Source organism: Neltuma alba, unplaced genomic scaffold (genome assembly GCF_004799145.2).
Source record: "Neltuma alba isolate B1F8T4 unplaced genomic scaffold, ASM479914v2 tig00013782_pilon, whole genome shotgun sequence".
Classification (NCBI taxonomy): domain Eukaryota; kingdom Viridiplantae; phylum Streptophyta; class Magnoliopsida; order Fabales; family Fabaceae; genus Neltuma; species Neltuma alba.
In genome coordinates, this window is record NW_021637906.1 from 1450 (window position 1) to 21163 (window position 19714).

Here is a 19714-nt window from a genome sequence, read left to right on the forward strand (position 1 = left end):
TCAATGTCACTCAAAAGTTTCAAAACACAACAATATTGTCCTATCTTTTTTTAAAAAAAAAACTAACATCAGTAGTTAAAAATTGACGTTGAATAATAAAAGGCAACATTGCTCTATTTTGACATTTTCGGGGCAATTTTAAATCCTCAACCTTCAGATAACATTGCGCTTGAGCAAAAATTTATAAAATAAATTTACACCTTAATCGTTTTTTAATATATGCAAATTTATTATGCAACTCTTACATATAAAAGTGAAGGAAATATTTTTCACTCTCAATACACTGTCAGTGAAGGGTAGTCTTTAATCCCTTGTGAGTAAAAGAAATTACGATAGAAAACAGCGTGTGTTTGGATGAAACCAAACTGTAGTTTGGAAAGTGATTCTGGAGAATAGATTCTGGAAAGAATATATTTTATGAAAAAGTGATTTTGAGAAGTGAGAGTGTTTGAATAGTTGTTATCAGAAGCACTTTTTATATATACAATTACTAAAAAAAAGACATAAGTTAATATGATAATTACAAAAAAATAGATTTTATGATATATTTTAATTTGAAGGAATAAATTGTTAATAATATATTTTTATTAACATAATTAATAATACATAAGATAATATAATTAATAATTAATTAATATGTATATATATTTATAAATATAAGATTAATATTTTTATAAAAAAATAACAAGATACATATCCTATAGGCTCTTACATTCTCTCTTTTTCTCCCAAAATAAAATTTTTTTTTTTTTTTAAAACCATGGTTTTGGTTTTTGAGTGAGTGTTTGGTGATTTATTCTCCAAACCATGGTTTAGGTCCCCAAACCATGGTTTGGGTGTCACCCAAACACAGCAAATCGTTGTTTGAAATATGAGTTTATCCTTTTAGACATTTCTTTTAAAGAAATGTATGGCATAGATAACGTCTAACGTCGAAGTTTCCAGTGACAGAAAGTCCTAAATCTGCAAGTAACCCACATCTCCAAGTAACAATTACAAGTCTCATCAGAGTTTATTGTTTCCTTGTTTCCTTGATCTACGACAAGTCAAATTTTCAAAAACACCCGTTTTTTTGCCGTCATCCAGCAAATCTGAGTATTCAGCATCTATTAAGATTCTTCTTGAAAAATAAAAAGAAGATGGCTGCAAATTCTTCTGTAAGGTTTTTTTTCCAAGCTTGCACACTACGGTACCCCTCCATCTCCCTATATAAACACAGCTCAAAGGTTAAATCTTTGCACATAGGCTTGACATATCAAGACCAAAACTCTCCCTCAGATTTTCAAATCCCATTAATCCCAAGAGTTGTACGTCCGTAGAAGGATTGAAAGAAGCAAGAAAATCTCACAAGCAAGCAATGCCACCTATTGCAGCGAAACTGTTTGACAAAAGTCCTAGCGGCATGCTCAAGAATGATTTCGGGGACATGTGCAATCAGTACTATGGATTTCAGACAGAGGCAGGAAAATCCGCTGATCCGAGGATTATGAGGTTGCTGGAATTCTTCAGGCATCTGTATTACCGAAGAGAAGAGACATTTCAGAAGATTGTTCCTTCTGGGCTTCTAGGGGAATTTGAGGAACTGTTCAACAAAATCGGAGCCTTGTTCTCTGGGATCAAATCGAAGCACAATGTGAACACGATTCAGAGAAGTTTGAGCGTGGGCCAACGGTCACTTGCTGGCGGTTCTGATTTGAAGTTGGATCGGTTTAAGGTGAGAACCGTTCTTGTAGATAATGACAACGTTGGTGACAAGGGAAATACTGCTAGCGGCGGTAAGGATGTTAAAGGAAGATAAGGCCACAAGCTTACTAAACTTCTGAGATTATAAATAGGATTCAGTTTGTAACCTTCAGGTATCAGGAAATCTTTATATTGCTAGATTATAAAGTTATTGGTTGATTGCTGAATTGATGCTTGTGAGATGAGGAGGAAAACAATATATGCATAGTATTGTGTGCGCTCAACAAGTCCTTATTTGATTCTTTTTTTTATAAATATATCATAGACATTTATTTTTGTAAATACCGAGGAGTTGAATAACATAAGCTATCTGATTTTGATATTGCTTAACTACATCTTTTTGTTGTTGATAAAATCCCCCTACGTTGTCCCTTAGATTTGAGAATTTGGATTATGATGATCTATCCATTCGTCCTGAAGCCAGCCTAAAGAATTGGGATCGAGGGTATTGAGGTTGTTTTGGCATTGGATTCAGGGTTATAAAACTTCCGTCTGATATGAACATTAAAAATAAGAGATACAGATTGTAATTAAGATTGAAAAACCTTGTTAAAAGCATATTTAGCATGAAAAATTTCTTATTACATGAATTAGACAAACCCATATACGTGGGATTGAAAAATACTATGGTAGGATGTGATATTTTCCAATCCTATTTCAATAGGTTGCCTAATCCCATATAATAGGTAAATTATTCATGCTAAATATTTTTTTAATAATTTTTCTCAATTACAATCTCAATTCTTATCCCTTATTTTCAGTACTTTATATCAAGCGGAATCTAAAAGTTATGTGTAATCCTAGTTTTGGTAATCCATAAAGTTCTGAAGCTTAACTACCTCTGTCTTCATTTATTTTAACCAAAAAATCATTTAAATCTGCACATTATTTGGGTAAAAAAAATCTCCTTTAATATTATAACTGCTCACGAACATCAAGTTTCATCAGTCACATGGCAATAAATTCTAGCTCTTCTTCATGATGTTCATATTCTTTCTTTTAAGCTGTATTTTCTTATTTTATAGAACATAGCTTAAGTTTTTTATGTTTTAGTACTCTGTTTAAAGCTTTATACATATATATATGTATATCATTTTGTCTTTTGTAACAAAAAAAGAAAACTACCTGTCTTTTTCTACTGTTTAAATAATGCCATTTAAGGGGTTCCTTGGTAATAAAGTAATTACTATTTACTTATAATGAAGTTTGGTCTGATTAGTATAAACAGTCTTTAATTAATGACTTTCTAGCTAGCAAATCAAAGCCTAGCTTGCTTAATCTTTTTTTCTTCCAATTTTTAATTTTCCAACTTCAAAATATAAACTTTCATTTAATTTTTTTAAAAATCAATCTTTTAATTTTTACAATTTTGATTCAATTATAACCCATTTTTAATTTTTAGCTCAGTACAATTTAGATCGTATAGTTTTGATTTGACTGTTAGTTAATTTTTGAACCTAAATTGGATGGAACGTAGGTGTCATAATTTAACCGTTAAAAACTATGAAGATTGGGTAGTAGCGTTGTGTTCTAATTAAATCAAAACGATAACGAATTTCTGGACACCCTTCTCCGGCATGAATCCATCAAGTCCAATGCGGTGCTCTGTGTCATTTTCCCAATAATGACAGTGGGGAAACCTTAACACGTGGGTCACAGATAAGACATGTGTACGATGCTTTGGTCTGAGTGCTACAAAATCCTCTTTTTTCTCAAGGGTCAGGATAACTTATTTATTCTCATTCTGATTTTTAAATTATAAATTATAAATTTCAGTCATTTAAATTTTTTTATTTAAAATATTGAACCTTATATTTTAATAAAAATTTAGATCGTTTTATTTTTGAGGGATTAAAACTTATTATTTAAAATTTAAGAGATTAAAACAAAAACAAAAACAAATTCAAGGGACCAAAAATTATATTAATTTTTTTTCTAATTATATTTTCCCAAATTAATTTTTTTAAGTAAAATATCATTGCTCCCAATTAATTAATCTTATTTAAATTCTATATATTATATTTAATTAAAATATTACAGGGGAAAGGTATATAAAAAATCAAAATATCTGGCATCATCGCTCCCAATTATGATTCTTCTATCCCTCCGTTTATATTCTAATAAAGGGGTCTCCAAATCTGCATCCATCAAAATGACACCTTTCTCCATCTTCCCAATCCAACGCTGTCCTTTCTCAGTCCCATCCACTTCACTTCCTCACTTCCATGGCACTTCCACTTTCTAGGCTTCACCTTTTCAGTTTCACCATTCAATACAACAGTTGCTTCCTCCTTTGTTTCCTTTCAGTTCTCAAGCTTTCCCTCAGAGGGAAAAAAGATTCTGTGTGATTGACAACCCCTTCTTGATTTACTTCGTTTTCGCTCGCCACTGGGTGTCACTAGAAGATGACACCTGGGCTACCAAGGGGCCTACTTCGTCGTGTACTTGGAATTGGTTGTCTGATTTTTTGAAACAATGAAGGACGTGATCGCTCGTATGTGTTAGTGTGGTTTCGCCGGTTTCTCGTTTCGAATTTGAATTTGGGGTTTGATTGGGAAATTTTGGTCGTTATGATATCTTCTGGGGTTAACTTGGTGATGACTGTGATTGGATTTGCGGTGAGCACTATGTTTATCGTTTTCGTTTGCACTAGACTCATCTGTGCTCGAATTCACTTAAATGCTTCTCGCCGATCCCTCCTTGTTGCTTCCAGATCCAATCTCAGTCTGGTAAGCATCGATTTGCGTTGTTTCAACCTCTTGTCTCTCTGTTTGTAATGTGTTTATTTTTCTTAAGTTGTATCGTTCAATTGTTTGATAAAATCATGTAATTTAATTGCATTTTATGAATTTGCCCTTTCATCACAGTGCTCTATTTCGATTTAGTGCATTTCATTTGCTCTGAGGATTTATTCATTGAACATCTTCCCGTGTTCAGCTGGAGCGAGGATTTCATGGTCTTGAACCCATAGCAGTAGCGAATTTCCCGACGAAGAAGTACAGTGATGGATGCTTTGCTGCTGCAGAAAATTCTCAGTATGTTCATTTCTCTGTTTTTGAAATATTATCATCATCTCTAGTGTCGATGTTTTTTTCCCATGCGCACTCTTTAATATAGGAAGGGGCATGAACAATGGATAATTATATATTGACTTGGCAAGTACTGCTTGGTGCTTGAAGATTAGATTTAGTCCTATTAATTTGTTTCAAAATCAGGAACAAAGTTGATTTCAGAGTATACGTTACTCGTTGGTCGTTTCATTTGAAAAATAAAAATTGAGACTGGCTTTGGTAATGAAGTCAACTCTGAACATTGCTAGGAACCGTAGTCAGTGAAGGACTTGTGTGAGTGAATGAAATGCACTCTCTGGGTTTATGGCCATCTATGTCATGAGTTTGGATAATACTATATGTGTGTTCCCTTGTTAATCTGTTAATTGATTGACAAAGTCAGTCCTCTGCCGGGGAAAGATAGATGATATATATTCGATTCTCTCTGCTCTTTCTGCTTCTATGTGAAGTCGCAGTTTTACAAGGGAAAAGTTCAGCACGCTTTTGGAAATTACTGTTTCCTATTTGAATTATCAACAAAAATACTTTTAGTTAAGCTGGGAAAAGTTGGGATTATCTTAGCATCGCAAGTAGAAGAAGTTAGGAAAAAGGAACATAAGTATCTTGGTATGAGCATCATCGGCTATCAGTGCCCTTCCAATTCATGTCCTTCTAAGACTCAAATCCACCATTTTTAACTTTATTCCCTTAGTTGGAGATATTATAACTGTTGTGACTTGAGCCAAGGATGTGAAGAATTATCCATGTTCTTTCTGCCCCACTTTGACAAAAATGGCGTTTTTCTCTTAACTGGTGGTTGTTCTTCAGTTTTGCATAATGAAGAGCTTAGAATGGTCTGGTTTTTACCTGATGTTCACATCAGCGAGGGGGAGCCCACTTGCTCCTTGAATAACTGAGAAAAATCTTTCTACGGTATGCTTTTCAGAGAAAGTATGTTTTGATTCGTTTATTCTTCATGGTACAGATAATGTTTTTACACCAGCTGGATTTGGACTATTGTTCATCAGCAGTCTCTTGAATAGAGTTTGATATCATAATCTTTTTTGTCCACTTACTGCACCTGTGCTGATATCACAATATGATTTCTTATTTCTTACTTTTGGTGACTTTGGATTTATTAAAAGCCTTGTAGATTGGGGCATTCTCTGCTAATTATGTCTTTCTTATGAACATTTGTATTTGTTGATGTATAGATGCACAGTTTGTCTATCGGAATACCAAGGTGAGGATGTACTACGCATCCTCCCCTATTGTGGACACTTCTTCCATGCAACCTGCATAGACCTATGGCTGCAGCAACATTCAACATGCCCAGTTTGTCGAATCTCATTGCGCAAATCATCCGAGAGGAAACGCATAATGCAACCATTGTTCAGCGCCGTTGTTCGATCCAATTTTGGTGTGGAATCTATTGAGGCTCATCCTTATCACTGTATGATGGCTAATAATGAGTTATCATCAAGAAACCCTGATATACAAGAGGATCATTGTGCAGCTGAAGGGGGTGGAACGGTTGCTATAGAGAATGTTACCAATTTAAGTGATGTTGATCAGTCCATGAAAGATGCAGAAAAGAAGCATTTAGAGAGCCCATCAATCCCTTTAAGCTAATGTGGCCTGAACACGAAATTGAGGTAGAGTTATTATATATGCTTCTTAGTTGTAGTAAAATATGATGATATGCTGGGGGGCCGCTTCTTGTTCTTAATTTTAATTGATTTGCTGTATATATAGTATAGATCTTTTGTTGTCTCACTGTCTTCTTTCTTGAAAACTCTCAAACTCAACTCTCTTTAATATAAATCATTTTATAGTTTGAATCATGTAATTTTTGTTGTTGTTGAAATTATTAACGCAGTCAGATAATTTTTAATCTAAATTTGCTTAAGTCTTAGCTTCACATAAATGTTACTGACGATTTTTAATTAATTGCCTTAGAACTACTTCTTAATTAGCAGCCATCTTGTTATGTACTTTAAGAGAGGATTTATAAATTTGTGAAGCAAAATGGACTGAAATCTTCTATTTAGAATCAAAGTGAGTTCCTTATCTAACTCTTATATTCATAATCGGAGGTAGTAATATTTACTCTCAGTTTCCTTTCGTGATCTTTCCTCCTGGATATTTCATGTTTATTGAAGAGTTGGAGCTCCACTCTCACTTGCATTGCCATTCATCTGACCTACTAGGCTATTTAAGTGGTCCATAAAGGGTATATTACAGCTTTTAATCAGTTTGGACTGAACCGAATTTTGGTGGTTGGGTTTAAGATTATAACCTGATTAATTAAATATGAATTATAATATAAAGTTAATTTTGGTCCATATTTGCAACAGGAGAGCCCCCAAAAAAAAAAAAAGAACAATATAAACCTGGCCTCAATTTTGTTTTGTTGCATTTATAACAGCAGGAAGTTAAATAATTGGGGAGATACAATTACTCAAAAGTCAATAATTGGCAATCCCAATCACTTATTATTAGGATTTTTTATAATTAAATATCTTCTTTAGTGCCTTCAATTTCTCCTTAAATGTATTTTCCATTTCAGTTCACATACATACATGGTTGCTCCTTACTCCACGTGCACTGTGGTGGATAGGGCAGGAAAATTCAAATGGCGACGTGGTGAGTCTCATCACGCAGACGGGTGTGATACCGTTAAGGGACATAAATGCAATGGTGTCTGGGAAGGCATGTGGGACGGCGAAAATTGCGGTCAGTGAGTTCTTTCCCCCATCACCCCCAACTGTAGCAGCACTGCTGCTTCCACAATCTGGCCGACGGGGTTTGATTGTGACGTAACAAACTAAGAGACGAATTCTTATTATAAGATACTACCTCCGATTCTTATTATAAGATCCCGTTTGACTTTTTGTTTGGTCCTAATTATAAGACCCCAATCCATTTTGTCTCTCATATTTATGCATTTTTTTTCAAGATAATCCTTCTAATAATGATAGTTCTAGCCAATATATTTAATTAGCAAGGATATTTTAGGAATAACAACACTTATTTATTACAAATAACTTACTTAACTTACTTCCTTAATCTCTTCAAATAAGTCAACTGGGTCTTATAATTAGGATCGGAGGTAGTATATCCATATTTAATACTCCTTTGGTTCTTAATATATAACCCATTTAACTAATTTGATTAGATTAAGGAAGTTAGGTAAGTTAGTTAATTATAAGAAAAGTGACACATTTTTCCTAAAACACTATAATTATCTTTCTTAATATCTCATCTCCCTCTTCTACTTGGTTATGGTTGAGGGAGTATCCATAAGGGTAATTTAGAGAAAATTGATAAATATGAGAAATGGGTCTTATATTTAGGACCAAAACCAACTCAACAATTAGGTCCTATATTAATATTGGAGGAGTACTACTTTCGGTCTTAATTATAAGATCTAATTGATTAATTTGAAGAGATTAAGAAAATAAGTTAAGTTAGTTATATGTAATAAATATGTGTTGTCTTTTCTAAAATATCTTTACTAATCAACTATATTGATTACGACTACTATTATTAGAAGGACTACCTTAAAAAAAAACATAAATATTAGAAACAAAATAGACTGGGGTTTTATATTTAGGACCAAAATAAAAGTCAAATAAGGTCTTATAGTAAATACCAAAGGTAGTATTTAACAGTACCTTGAACAAATATTAATCACATAATCAATACATTAAAATGAATACAAAGACAACATAATATGAAATATTTCGAGGTTAACGCATTAAATATCCATGTTATTAACATGTTACATATGAAATAAAGTGAAAAAACCAGTGTAATACTTATAATTGACATGTTAATAACATGTTAAAATGTTAGTAAAGAATAATTAGTTTAGGCTTTTTTCAATTAATTTCAGGGGTTATGAGTCTCTCAAAACAATTTTAAATCTTGCAAATGATATATCATTAAAAACTCCTGAAATTTAGTTTTCAGTAAAATAAGTTTTCACATAGAGTAAATAATATCTTATAATTAGAATCGGATGTAGTATATGATTGAAAAAATGACTATAAGTTAAAACTAATTCGTTGTGGAATTTGCATCTCAATACTTAAACTAAATTTCTTGTTAGTGCTTATTTACAAAATTTTAAAAAAAATGCTTTTCTCTAAAAAAACTCATGAAAATCATACTTTCTTAGTTTTTTTATAATATTTTCCATACTTTTAACGTCATAAAAATAAAAACAGTATTTATGTCATTGATGCTGAATATCGATATATTTCTTTTTAAAAATAATTTAGTTAAACAAATAAATCATATATTTTGAAAAAGTATTGTGTAAAGCGAGATGAGAATGATTTTAGGAAAAATTTCAAAAAAATAACTGGAAATTTAAAATTCTAAATCAGTATTGATTACTAAATTTGTAAAGAAAATAATTACATTCAAAAAGTAAATAACAACATATTTTTATAATAATTTCTGATTTATTATTTTAAAATTTAACAATTATTTTTTGAGATTTTTTCATGATCTTATATTGTACCACAACATAAAATTATTATTATTATTATAAAGTTCAGCCTTTTTATATATGCTGCGGCGTGACACGTCCGTAGCTCACACTCTTCACGAGGTTCCTTCCATGAAAGCGTTGCTTTCACCAAATTAATGAGACCTTGGAATCAAAGAATCAACTCTCTGCTCTCTAGATTCACCGTACAAATGGCGAATATTTGTTATGAACTATTTTGAAAAGATAAAATACGTATACATAAATAGATGACAAATAAAATAAAATAATCACAAAAATTGATGACAAATATTTTGTTATATTTCCATTTTAAAAAAATCAATCTATTTGCTTATATTTATCATAACTTTACCCCATCAAACTTCTTGAGATATGTTTTCTTATTTATAACGAAATACAAAGTATTAAAATTTAACCGGAGAATTCTAGTAACTTGTTCTCATCTGATTAAAGTGGAACCATTCCCATTAAATTATTTTTTCTTCCTATTCCTATTTATAATCCACATTATTAGACTACTCCTCCCGTCTTTAATATAGAACCTAATTATTAAGTTAATTTTAGCAATAAATATAATACTTGTTTATCATATTTATAATTTTTTTAAATTAACCCTATGGATACTCCCTCAACCATAATCAAGTAGAAAAGGAAAAAAGATATTAAGAAAGATTATTACAGTGTTTTAAGAAAAACATGTCATACTTCTTACAATTAACTAACTTACCTAACTTTTTTAATTTAATCAAATTAGTTAAATAAGTCTTATTTAAGAATCGGAAGAGTAATTATTTAAGTGATATACATTAAATTTATGTAAAAAGCACATGACCCTTAGAATTATTTAAGGACTTTGCTCAAAAAAATAATTATTTGAAGGACGTTTAGAATTTACGTAAAAAGCACATGACCCTTAGAATTAGTTAAATTTATCACGGTCTCAAAAAACATCCCAAAAAAAACAGTTCTTATGATTTATGATTAAGAAGAAATAGATAATATACATAAATATATAATATTAGATTGAAATTGTATTGTTTTAAAAGAAAAACCACAAACAAGATATAAATCATATCACACGCGTAAATAACAACTTTTCACTTTTCAGCTTCTGGGCCTGATCTTAGCTCTGATACTTTCCTTCATCACCACCGTGAACTCCAATTTCCCGGTGAAGTCCACCTTCTTCCCCGGCGGGTACGCTTCCCACACGAACTCCTGCACCATTCTAGCCATCATCAAATGAATATGCACTGTTCCCATACCCAATCCAGGGCATATCCTTCTTCCGGCGCCGAACGGTATCATTTTCACTTCGGATACCCCTGTTATGTCTGCGTCTTCGCCGCCGGTGACGAACCTGTCCGGGTCGAATTTCTCCGGGTTGGACCATAGCTTCGGATCCTCTCCGATGGCTGGAGTGAAGATCTCGATGTTTGCGTCGATAGGGATGTCGTATCCTGCGAGTGTGGTTGGCTCTGTGACTGCGTGCGTGAGAGTGAAGAACGTCGGAGGATGCTTGCGCAAGATTTCTTTCACTACGGCTTGCAGGTATGGCATTTTCTCGACGTCTTTCTCATCTACCTTTTTGGATCCGACTGTGTGAGTAATTTCGTCGAACAGCTTTTGTTGAATTTGTGGGTTCGCTATGAGCCGTGCGATTCCCCATTCTACGGCCGTCGCTGTGGTGTCTGTTCCGCCGTTGAGGAACTCCGAGCAGAGTGAGACCAATTCTGCGTTATTAGGTCCGGATTTCCTTCCTTCAACTTTGAGATCGAAGAGGGTGTCTAGGTAGGAAAACGACGTGGCTGTGTGGTCAGAACCTGGATTTTGGATTGCTCTTCTTCGTTGTTCAATGATTGGGGCTAAGAACTCAATCTGCTCCTTACGAACACTCAAAGCCTTCTTCCTCTGTTCTGAGAAGAAAGGGCTCAGAATTGGGAAGTAATCATCGATTCTGGGGTGCAAGGTGATGAGAACGGATTTCATGACTTGATCTATTTTCTCTATTGTTTCTTCATCCATCTCGAATCCAAACACATCGCTACAAGTATGCAAAACACAGCGAACCTTGCATTCTTGAGAACCCAAACACCCCATCATTGGCCTCTGCTTCGTTCGGCTTTGAGCCTACTGATGAGTCTGTCCATTGCGTTATCCCTCACACTTCGAAACTCTTTGATCCTGCTTGAGCTAAGCATGTTCTGCACCATGTTTCTTCTGAGTGATCTCCAAACTGGGCCATAAACTGCTGCATTCACAGTGAACTTGTTGGCACTGAAGATGTTCCTTGTAGGGTTCTCGGGAGGCCTAGTGGCATAAACTTGACCCTTTTCAATCAGAGCTTGATGAGCCAACTTGGCATCAGTGAGGATGATCATTGTTCTTGTACCCATCTTGAGGGTGAAGATTGGCCCAAATTTTGCTCTGAGTTCATCAATATAATCAAAGAAGGGCTTCCCAGAACGAGCCACTTGAAATAGATTCCCGACAATAGGCCATCCACGGGGACCTGGAGGAAGATTAAGCTTTTTGGATTGTGGGTGAACAAGAAAATGAGGCCAGAGAAGAGGAAAGCCAAGAGGGTGAGGATGAGGTGGTAGGAGGAGGAAGAAAGAGGAGAAGAAGAGGTTAAAAAAGAGAGGATTGCCATTTTTGAAAAGGAGATGAGGAAGAAAGTGAAGGAAGAGATGGAGGATGAAGTAAAGGAGAGGGTATAAAAATGGAAGGAGCATGAAATTGCTGGTGAGATTAATTAAAGCCACTCTCAAAAGGTGCCACTGTGCCCACCAAAATAGACAGTGGTGGTTGCGAAGCCAAGTAGAGTACAGTCTAACTGTTTTCCTACGGCAAACGTGAAGGTAGGAAATTGTGCCGAGGGTGTAATAGAGGGTTGAGTTAATCAGTTGCGGGGGCATGGATGTTGGCTAATTGTATGCTCTTTACTGTTCCCTTCAAATAATTAATTCAAGAATAACGATTAGTGAGTTAATATTTTTTTTAAAAACAATAAATAGGTTAAAAATATAATTTTATTAAAAGAATATGTGAAAAAATTTATAAGAGAATATGGTAAGGGGGAGAAAATAAATAATTGAGGACAAAATTGAAAAAAAAACTGCATTAAATATTGGGTTAAGATGCAAATTTGTTAAGGAAATTTTCACTCAAGAGTTCTAAGTATTTAGAATATGTTTGAAAAAAAATTTTGTTTTGAAAATTTAAAATCGTAACAATATTATTTTTTACTGAATAATGTTAATTGTTAAAATAGTTGACCATTAACATTTTTAATGACAAGTAGGATAATATATTTACGATTTTAAATTTTCAAGATAAATTTGTTCTGAAAATTTTTCGAATGCCTAACATTCCTGAATGAAAACTTCTGAAGCAAATTTACACATTCACTGTTAAATTTTAAGCAAATATCAAATTGAGGTTTATAATGTGAGTCATACCTTTTTCTAAATTTCAAGTTTATAAAAGATCTGGAAGAGCTTCATTTAATACAATTATTTCAGGAGAAGATAATATAAAAAATACACTTATGGGCAGAAATAATTGCATAATGGGATGGAGCCCCTTTCTTTTATCTTGTTTTTTTTCCTCCCTAAGATTTTGTTTTATTATTTGCGAGTCATGGTATTTCTTTTATATATATATATATATATAGATATATGAGTTTGCTATTTTTTAAGAAAAAATTCCGGTGATTTAGGTGCTCAAAACTTACTTTTGCTCACCCTTGAAGGTTTGAAAATCACTTGAGAGTTATTTACGGATAGCATCAATGAGGTCATTGATAGTCAAACTCACATCTTTGTGAAATATGAATGGCATCTTTGCCTAGCAGACTAAAAAAAATGTTTAGATAAAATCAAAATTATAGTCGTGTTTTGATGATGTACAAAATAAATATATAAAAAAATTTATCTCGAAAAAATACTTCTGAAGCGTCAGAATTGGCCTGTGTCTAATCTAAAGCTATAAACGTAGCTGAAGATTAAAATCAAACGTCAGTTAATTTGTTTTGAAGAGGGTGAAAGAGGTTGCGTTATCATATCAAGTTAAGTTTAAAATTATTATTCTCTAAATACGTGTGAAATTGATATTTTTGGTTCCATTTATTTTGTTAATATATTTCTTGTCAAAGGAATACACAATAAATGTACTACCTCCGATTGTTAATATAATATTTATTTGATTTTTATTTTGATCTTAAATATAAGATCTCAATCTATTTTGTTTCTAATATTTATTTATTTATTTTCAAGATAGTCCTTCTAATAAAATAGTTCTAGTCAATACACTTGATTAACAAGATATTTTAAAAAAACAACATATATAATAAATAACTAACTTAACTCTCTTTTTTAATTTTTTTAAATTATTTAATTAGCTTTTATAATCAATACAAGAGGTAATACAATTTTGACAGGAGAAAGCATGACGTTGACGAAAATGGCGGGTGATGGTGACGAAATTGAATGCAGCCAACTGCTTTTAGTTGAAGGCGAAATTATGAGATGAGAGGACAAATGATGGGGCTCACAGATTTAGGTGTCCGGAGGTCCGTTTGCTACGAGAAAAATCGAGGGATGGGGAAAGGAGAAAATTTTTTTTAATAGGTTTATTTTAAAAATTTGAAAATATAGAGTTAAAAATCTTTAATTAATTTTTGTTATTTTTTATCTTATATTTTAGTTTTATTGAAAATTTAAAAATCCCCTTCTTTTACTTTTTAAATCAAGTTTATTAGAATTTTTTTCTTTTGTTTTTCTTTTCCATTTCCTTCGCACCAAATACAGGGTCAATGACGCGAGGAAAAGCAAAAGAAATGGAGTCCTCGTCAGTCAATTCTGAATTTTGAGACGCCCCTGGAGTGGCAGTAATTGCTCTGTCCTTGTATGTGCTTAAGGTCAACACCTTGCCGCCTGCGAGGGTTGGTCCGCCTAAAGGGAAGGCAAGACGCCACGTACCACCAGTGTATGGATTCGATCCGGGAAAGTCTCATCTGAGATGATTCCGGATTTAGTGTGCATCTAAAGGAAGTGGGATACCGGAGGGAGAAATCCAAAAAAAGTCAACACCTTGCCGGACATTTATGAGTGTTTATAACTTTATATGCTTCATTTTTAATATAAACATTAGTTAATTAATTTAAACATATTAAAATTAGTTAAGTTAATTATTTATAATAAATAGATATTATTTTTATTAAAATATTCTCACTAATATATTGTATTAACTAAAACTATTATTATTACAAATAAAATTTTATATTTAAAATTAAAATGAAAATCAAACAAATTTTTATATCAAATGATAGTATTTATTTTATTGCTTCTTACTTTAATGCGCACACAATATTGACAAATCCAAAACTGACCTGTTTTGCCACGCATTTTAAGGGCTTCCGAATCCTCCCACAGCTGCAAATACTCCTATGTAATACTGTGTGCTGGCTTGCCCCCTCCCTCATTTAAAGCAATGGGAACTTGTTAGAACAAGACTCTCCTTTTCGCTTCATTATCATGGGAACTTTGGATGTAGTATTAATTCTGATTCTTAATATAAAAATTTGTTTAATTTTATTTTAATATTAAATATAATATTTTAATTCACTTATCTTATATTTTTTTTTTTAAGATTATCCTTATAATAATAGTATTTTAACCAATATATCTGATTATTAAGAATATTTTAAAAAAAACAACACCTATTTATTATAAATAATTAACTTAATTAGTTTCTTTAATCTATCAAAACTAATCAACTAGTTTTATATTAAGGATCAGAGATAGTATTATTTTTAAAAAGACTCTGTTCTGTCTTCAAGGCATGGAAGTCCAAATTACACCTATTTTTCATTGTTAAGAAATACGAGTATATATTTTCCGGAATTCTAAATTATCAGCTACTCCTCCGGTCTTTAATATAGGACCAATTCTTGAGTTGGTTTTGGTCCTAAATATAAGACCCATTTCTCATATTTATCAATTTTCTCTAAATTACTCCTATGGATATTTCCTCAACTATAATCAAGTAGAAGAGGGAGATGGGGTATTAAGAAAGATGATTATGGTGTTTTAGGAAAAATGTGTCACTTTTCTTATAATTAACTAATTTATCTAACTTCCTTAATCTAATCAAATTAGTTAAATAGGTTTTATATTAAGGACCGAAGGAGTATTTTGTATGTAATAAAAGTCTAATTATAAAAACAGACCAGTCGAGAGCTTGATTCTTAGCTTTTGTGTATGAAACGAACCTAATTAGAAGAAGTGTATGATTTATTTTCAAACCTAGTAAAATAACATCGCAACAACTTTTGATAAAAAACACAACATCATAAGACCTTTCATCATAACATCAGACGTGCGAATTCCACCGGCCAACCACTGCCAGTCTCATCCGTATCAAATTTGTCCTCGTTCCCTGTCGCAGGTATAGTGTCCATGGTCCTACCAAATTATAATTTATTTCTCTTACCGCAACAACTAGTTTCACTTTTAATCTAGTACTCTTCCGATTCTAAATATAGATCTTAGAATCGGAAGGGTTTTATATTTAGAACCGGAGGAGTATTAAATATAAGATCTTAGTATAATAATCTTATATTTAGAATCAGATGAGTACTAGATATAAGATTCTAATTTATTTTGTCTCTTATATTTATTAATCTTTTCTCAAGGTAGCCCTAATATAGTAGTTGCACATGTTTGATATTTTATCAAATGATAGGTTTAATTAATACACATAATTAGTAAAGATATTTTATAAAATATAATATCTATTTATTAGAAATAACTACTTCAACTAATTTTTTTATTCTACTCAAATTAATCAACTAATTTTTATATTAAGCAGCGGGGATAGTATTACGTAACAAAACAAAAGAAACATAATTGGTATGGCAGCCTAACTTATAAAGCAAAAGGCAGAGTAATATTTTGGACCTCAATATATTTTATGAGCCAAAGGAGAGATCTATTGTTTATTTATTTTGTTTCTATCAATCCTTTCCAAGTTTAATTATATAGAGCAAGTAGCACTATTACCCACAATCAACACAGAAGAAGACATATCTGAAAGATAACAAATCTATTGTTAAAGCAACATAAAAAGTCAATAAATGATTAAATGTTGATTCAAGTGCTGCTTCTTACTTTCACATTGCTGTAGCTAAAATCCACTTTTTTTTTTACTACAACCAAGGATTGATTACTAAGCATACCCAATAAGGATGTGGCTCACACTACACAAAAATAAAACTTACGTTTGAATTTTGTAATCAATATAAGAACCTGCTATAATATTTATAAGAGAAAATTAACCTAAGTCTCTATAATTTTTTCCCTAATTAATGACCTAAAAAGCAAGTAAAAAGATGCGATAAAAAGAAGAAAAAATTACAAAGACCTAATTAGTAAGGGTGTGGTAAAAAAAAACCTGATTAAAAATAATGTGCAGTGATAAGGACTTGCAGATATTTTCTCAATGTATAAACACTTTAATGAGCATGTGTGAGCTGCCAAGCATATCTAGGGGTGTGTAGGTAAGAACAAAAACATGATTTTAAAATACTTTACAGTATACAAAGTAAATATATAAAAAATTTGTCTCAATTTACAGAAAAGTGTTTTTAGAGTTATCTAAACATCTCAATCTAAATAAGTTCCAACACCAAATCCACAATTCTTTTTTTTTTTTTTGGGTTTTAGATATAAAAAACTAGCACCAGAATAATGGAAAGGAGGAGGCTAAATAAAAGCATGGGATCGTGGGGTGGAATTGCTCGATGGAAATTAAAGGACCTACAAAGTCGGCGAGACATTAATATTGATGGGATGGCTTGTTTGATATTTAATCTAAGCAGGCCAAACAAGTGGGGTTGCCTATAGGTCTCTAAGTCACACGGTCTTTTCCTCCCTTTTGTACTCTGACTCCTCCATTTAGGTATTTCTATTTGCACTTGAACACTGCTATTTTCTTCAAAAGAATTTGACATATTATTTGCCGACAAAAATTTTTAAAAAAATATTACTCCTCCGGTTCTTATTATAAGACTCAATTTGACTTTTTATTTGGTCCTAATTATAAGACCCAATTCATTTTGTCTCTTATATTTATGCATTTTTTTTCAAGATAATCCTTCTAATAATGATAGTTTTAGCTAATATACTTAATTAGCAAGGATATTTTAGGAATGACAACACTTATTTATTATAAATAACCAACTTAACTTACTTCTTTAATCTCCTCAAATAAGTCAATTGGGTCTTATGATTAGGACTGGAGGAGTATTAATATTTTGCTTATTCATCCATGAGAACCCAAATTGGCCATGTACATGGGACCAATCCTTGCAATGGGCTGCAGCCTACATGCTTTAACAATTCTCAGGCTTAGGTCCATAGCCCACGATTTTTTCACAATCATTAATTAATACCATCCAAGGTAAAATAATTCCCCCAGGATGATTTTTTTCTTACTTCCAAAAAGAATCCAAATATAAAATTTTATTTCATGAATAGTAGTCTCTCTAGTTCTTAATATATGAACTAGGTAGGGATTAAATTTTATCTCAAACATGATATCTCAGTAATCTTTCGTATTTATATTTTCTCTGAAAATAATTTACATAATTTATGAAAAATAATATAATCTAATATTGTATAGGTATAACTTCCATATCATATTTGTTATAAGAAAAAAATTGTTTGACTTATTTATTACAATCTTTGGTCCTAAACATAAGAACTAATTAACTAATTTGAGTAGATTAAGAAAATAAATTAAGTTAGTTTTTTTGTAATAAATATGTGCTGTCTTTCTTAAAATATCCTTGCTAATCAAGTTTATTGGCTAGAACTGTTATTATTAGAAAGACTATCTTGAAATAAATAAATAAATATGAGAAACAAAGTGAATTAAAGTCTTATATCTAGGATCAAAATAAAAATCAAACAAGATCTTATATCAAAGACTGAAATGGATGTAGTATATTGAAATTAGTTAAACAATTCTTATATTGAAAATTTAAGTAATGGGAGTATTATCCTTTTAGCCAAAATATATATTTATTTTCCCAAGGTGGGTTAATGCCGGCTTATAGCCGTATTTTGGCTGTGGCGGAACCATATTAATTAAATGCACGTGAGCTCGCCTGATCCTAACCAACCAAGTCACAAACTCGGCAACGTGTGGCCGCCCGCCTTTGTGTTAACGAGGTTTCCAAACGAACTGTTGCAAGATTATTCACCCATAACCCAATCCCTGAAAAAATAAATAATAATAAAAAGAAAGAAAGAAAGCAAAAGGAACTGCAAAATAATGTTTCATGACACATAATACTGCTTCTGATTCTAATTATAAGATTTTATTTATAAACTACAAATAAGGGATTATAATTAGAATAGGAGGTAATAATATCGTGTGATATCATGTTCAACACTAAATGTAAAAACTTTTTTTAATAAAAATTTAAATTTTGATTTGTCATATTATGAAGAACTAATTATTACACTAGAGACAATCTGGTTGATATTATTCATAACTTTTATTTATAAAAGTAAACTGTTTTTTTTAAAATGAAAATACCAAGTGAGGCCCAAAAGTTGAGCCTCGCAAATCGCAATAAAGTCCAGGCGCCGGTGGTCTTATGACTTTTGTGAAGACTTGTGCTTCTCGTTCCTCTAGAGAAATTAAGATTCCAATTTGACTGTTCCTTTTCCTATGCATGGGATCATCTATGAAAAATGTAGCTTCTTGTACATTTTATCACACCTTTTATGTCACTTATTGTGGGAACACATAGTATAATACAGTCTTCACAATTATATTACACATATTGGAAATATGTGGAGTTAGTAGATATCAAGTTTTGGCAGTAAAGTCACCGAAGACCGCATAGCGCAGTGGATTAGCGCGTTTGACTTCGGATCAAAAGGTCGTGGGTTCGACTCCCACTGTGGTCGGACGCATATAGTACTATTTTTTCTTTCCCTCGCAATGGGAAACGCCGATCCAAAACCGGTTTTTTAATCAAAACCTTTTGATTTTCTCACCCAATCCTCATTTGGATGAGGAAGCCATGCTAGGGTTCACTTCTCTCTACCAGCCCTCAATCTCTACTCCATTTTTTCCAGCTTCAACGCAAAGCCCTTCTTGCCGTTCTTACTTCTCCCCCTTCTCTTCTTCTTTTCTGAAAACCCAACCTTTGATCCCCAGACAACCCACTACACTTGTGGTATTCGCAGAGAACAATAATGGGCCGAACGAACTGAAGGAAGAAGACAAACCAGAACAAGACGGCGTTTCTTCAAATGGGGACAAGGATAATTCGGGTGAAGATCGACGACCTTTCTTCAATTTCAACTGGCGGAGTCTCCTTGAT

At 32.4% G+C, this 19714-nt stretch overlaps 1 protein-coding gene, 1 non-coding gene and 1 pseudogene across 3 annotated transcripts; 2 read left to right on the top strand and 1 right to left on the bottom strand.

Annotated features, from left to right (window-relative positions):
- Positions 1 to 4294: 4294 nt before the first annotated feature.
- On the top strand, positions 4295 to 7437 carry LOC114739153 (RING-H2 finger protein ATL8-like). 2 transcript variants are annotated; one of them, XM_028927207.1, is made up of 4 exons: positions 4295 to 4472; positions 4681 to 4778; positions 6008 to 6448; positions 7363 to 7437. In XM_028927207.1, the coding sequence occupies exons 1-3, from the start codon at positions 4314 to 4316 to the stop codon at positions 6423 to 6425; spliced, it is 675 nt and encodes a 224-aa protein (XP_028783040.1). In that variant the 5' UTR covers positions 4295 to 4313; the 3' UTR covers positions 6426 to 6448; positions 7363 to 7437. The 2 variants fall into 2 exon arrangements, with proteins under 2 accessions (XP_028783040.1, XP_028783039.1); XM_028927206.1 differs by lacking the exon at positions 7363 to 7437 and having other exon boundaries at positions 6008 to 6544.
- A 2827-nt stretch (positions 7438 to 10264) lies between these two features.
- Positions 10265 to 12128, bottom strand: LOC114739149 (cytochrome P450 77A3-like; annotated as a pseudogene).
- A 7093-nt stretch (positions 12129 to 19221) lies between these two features.
- Positions 19222 to 19295, top strand: TRNAR-UCG (transfer RNA arginine (anticodon UCG)). The gene has a single exon. It is a non-coding gene; the product is annotated as a tRNA-Arg (tRNA).
- The last annotated feature ends 419 nt before the right edge of the window (positions 19296 to 19714 follow it).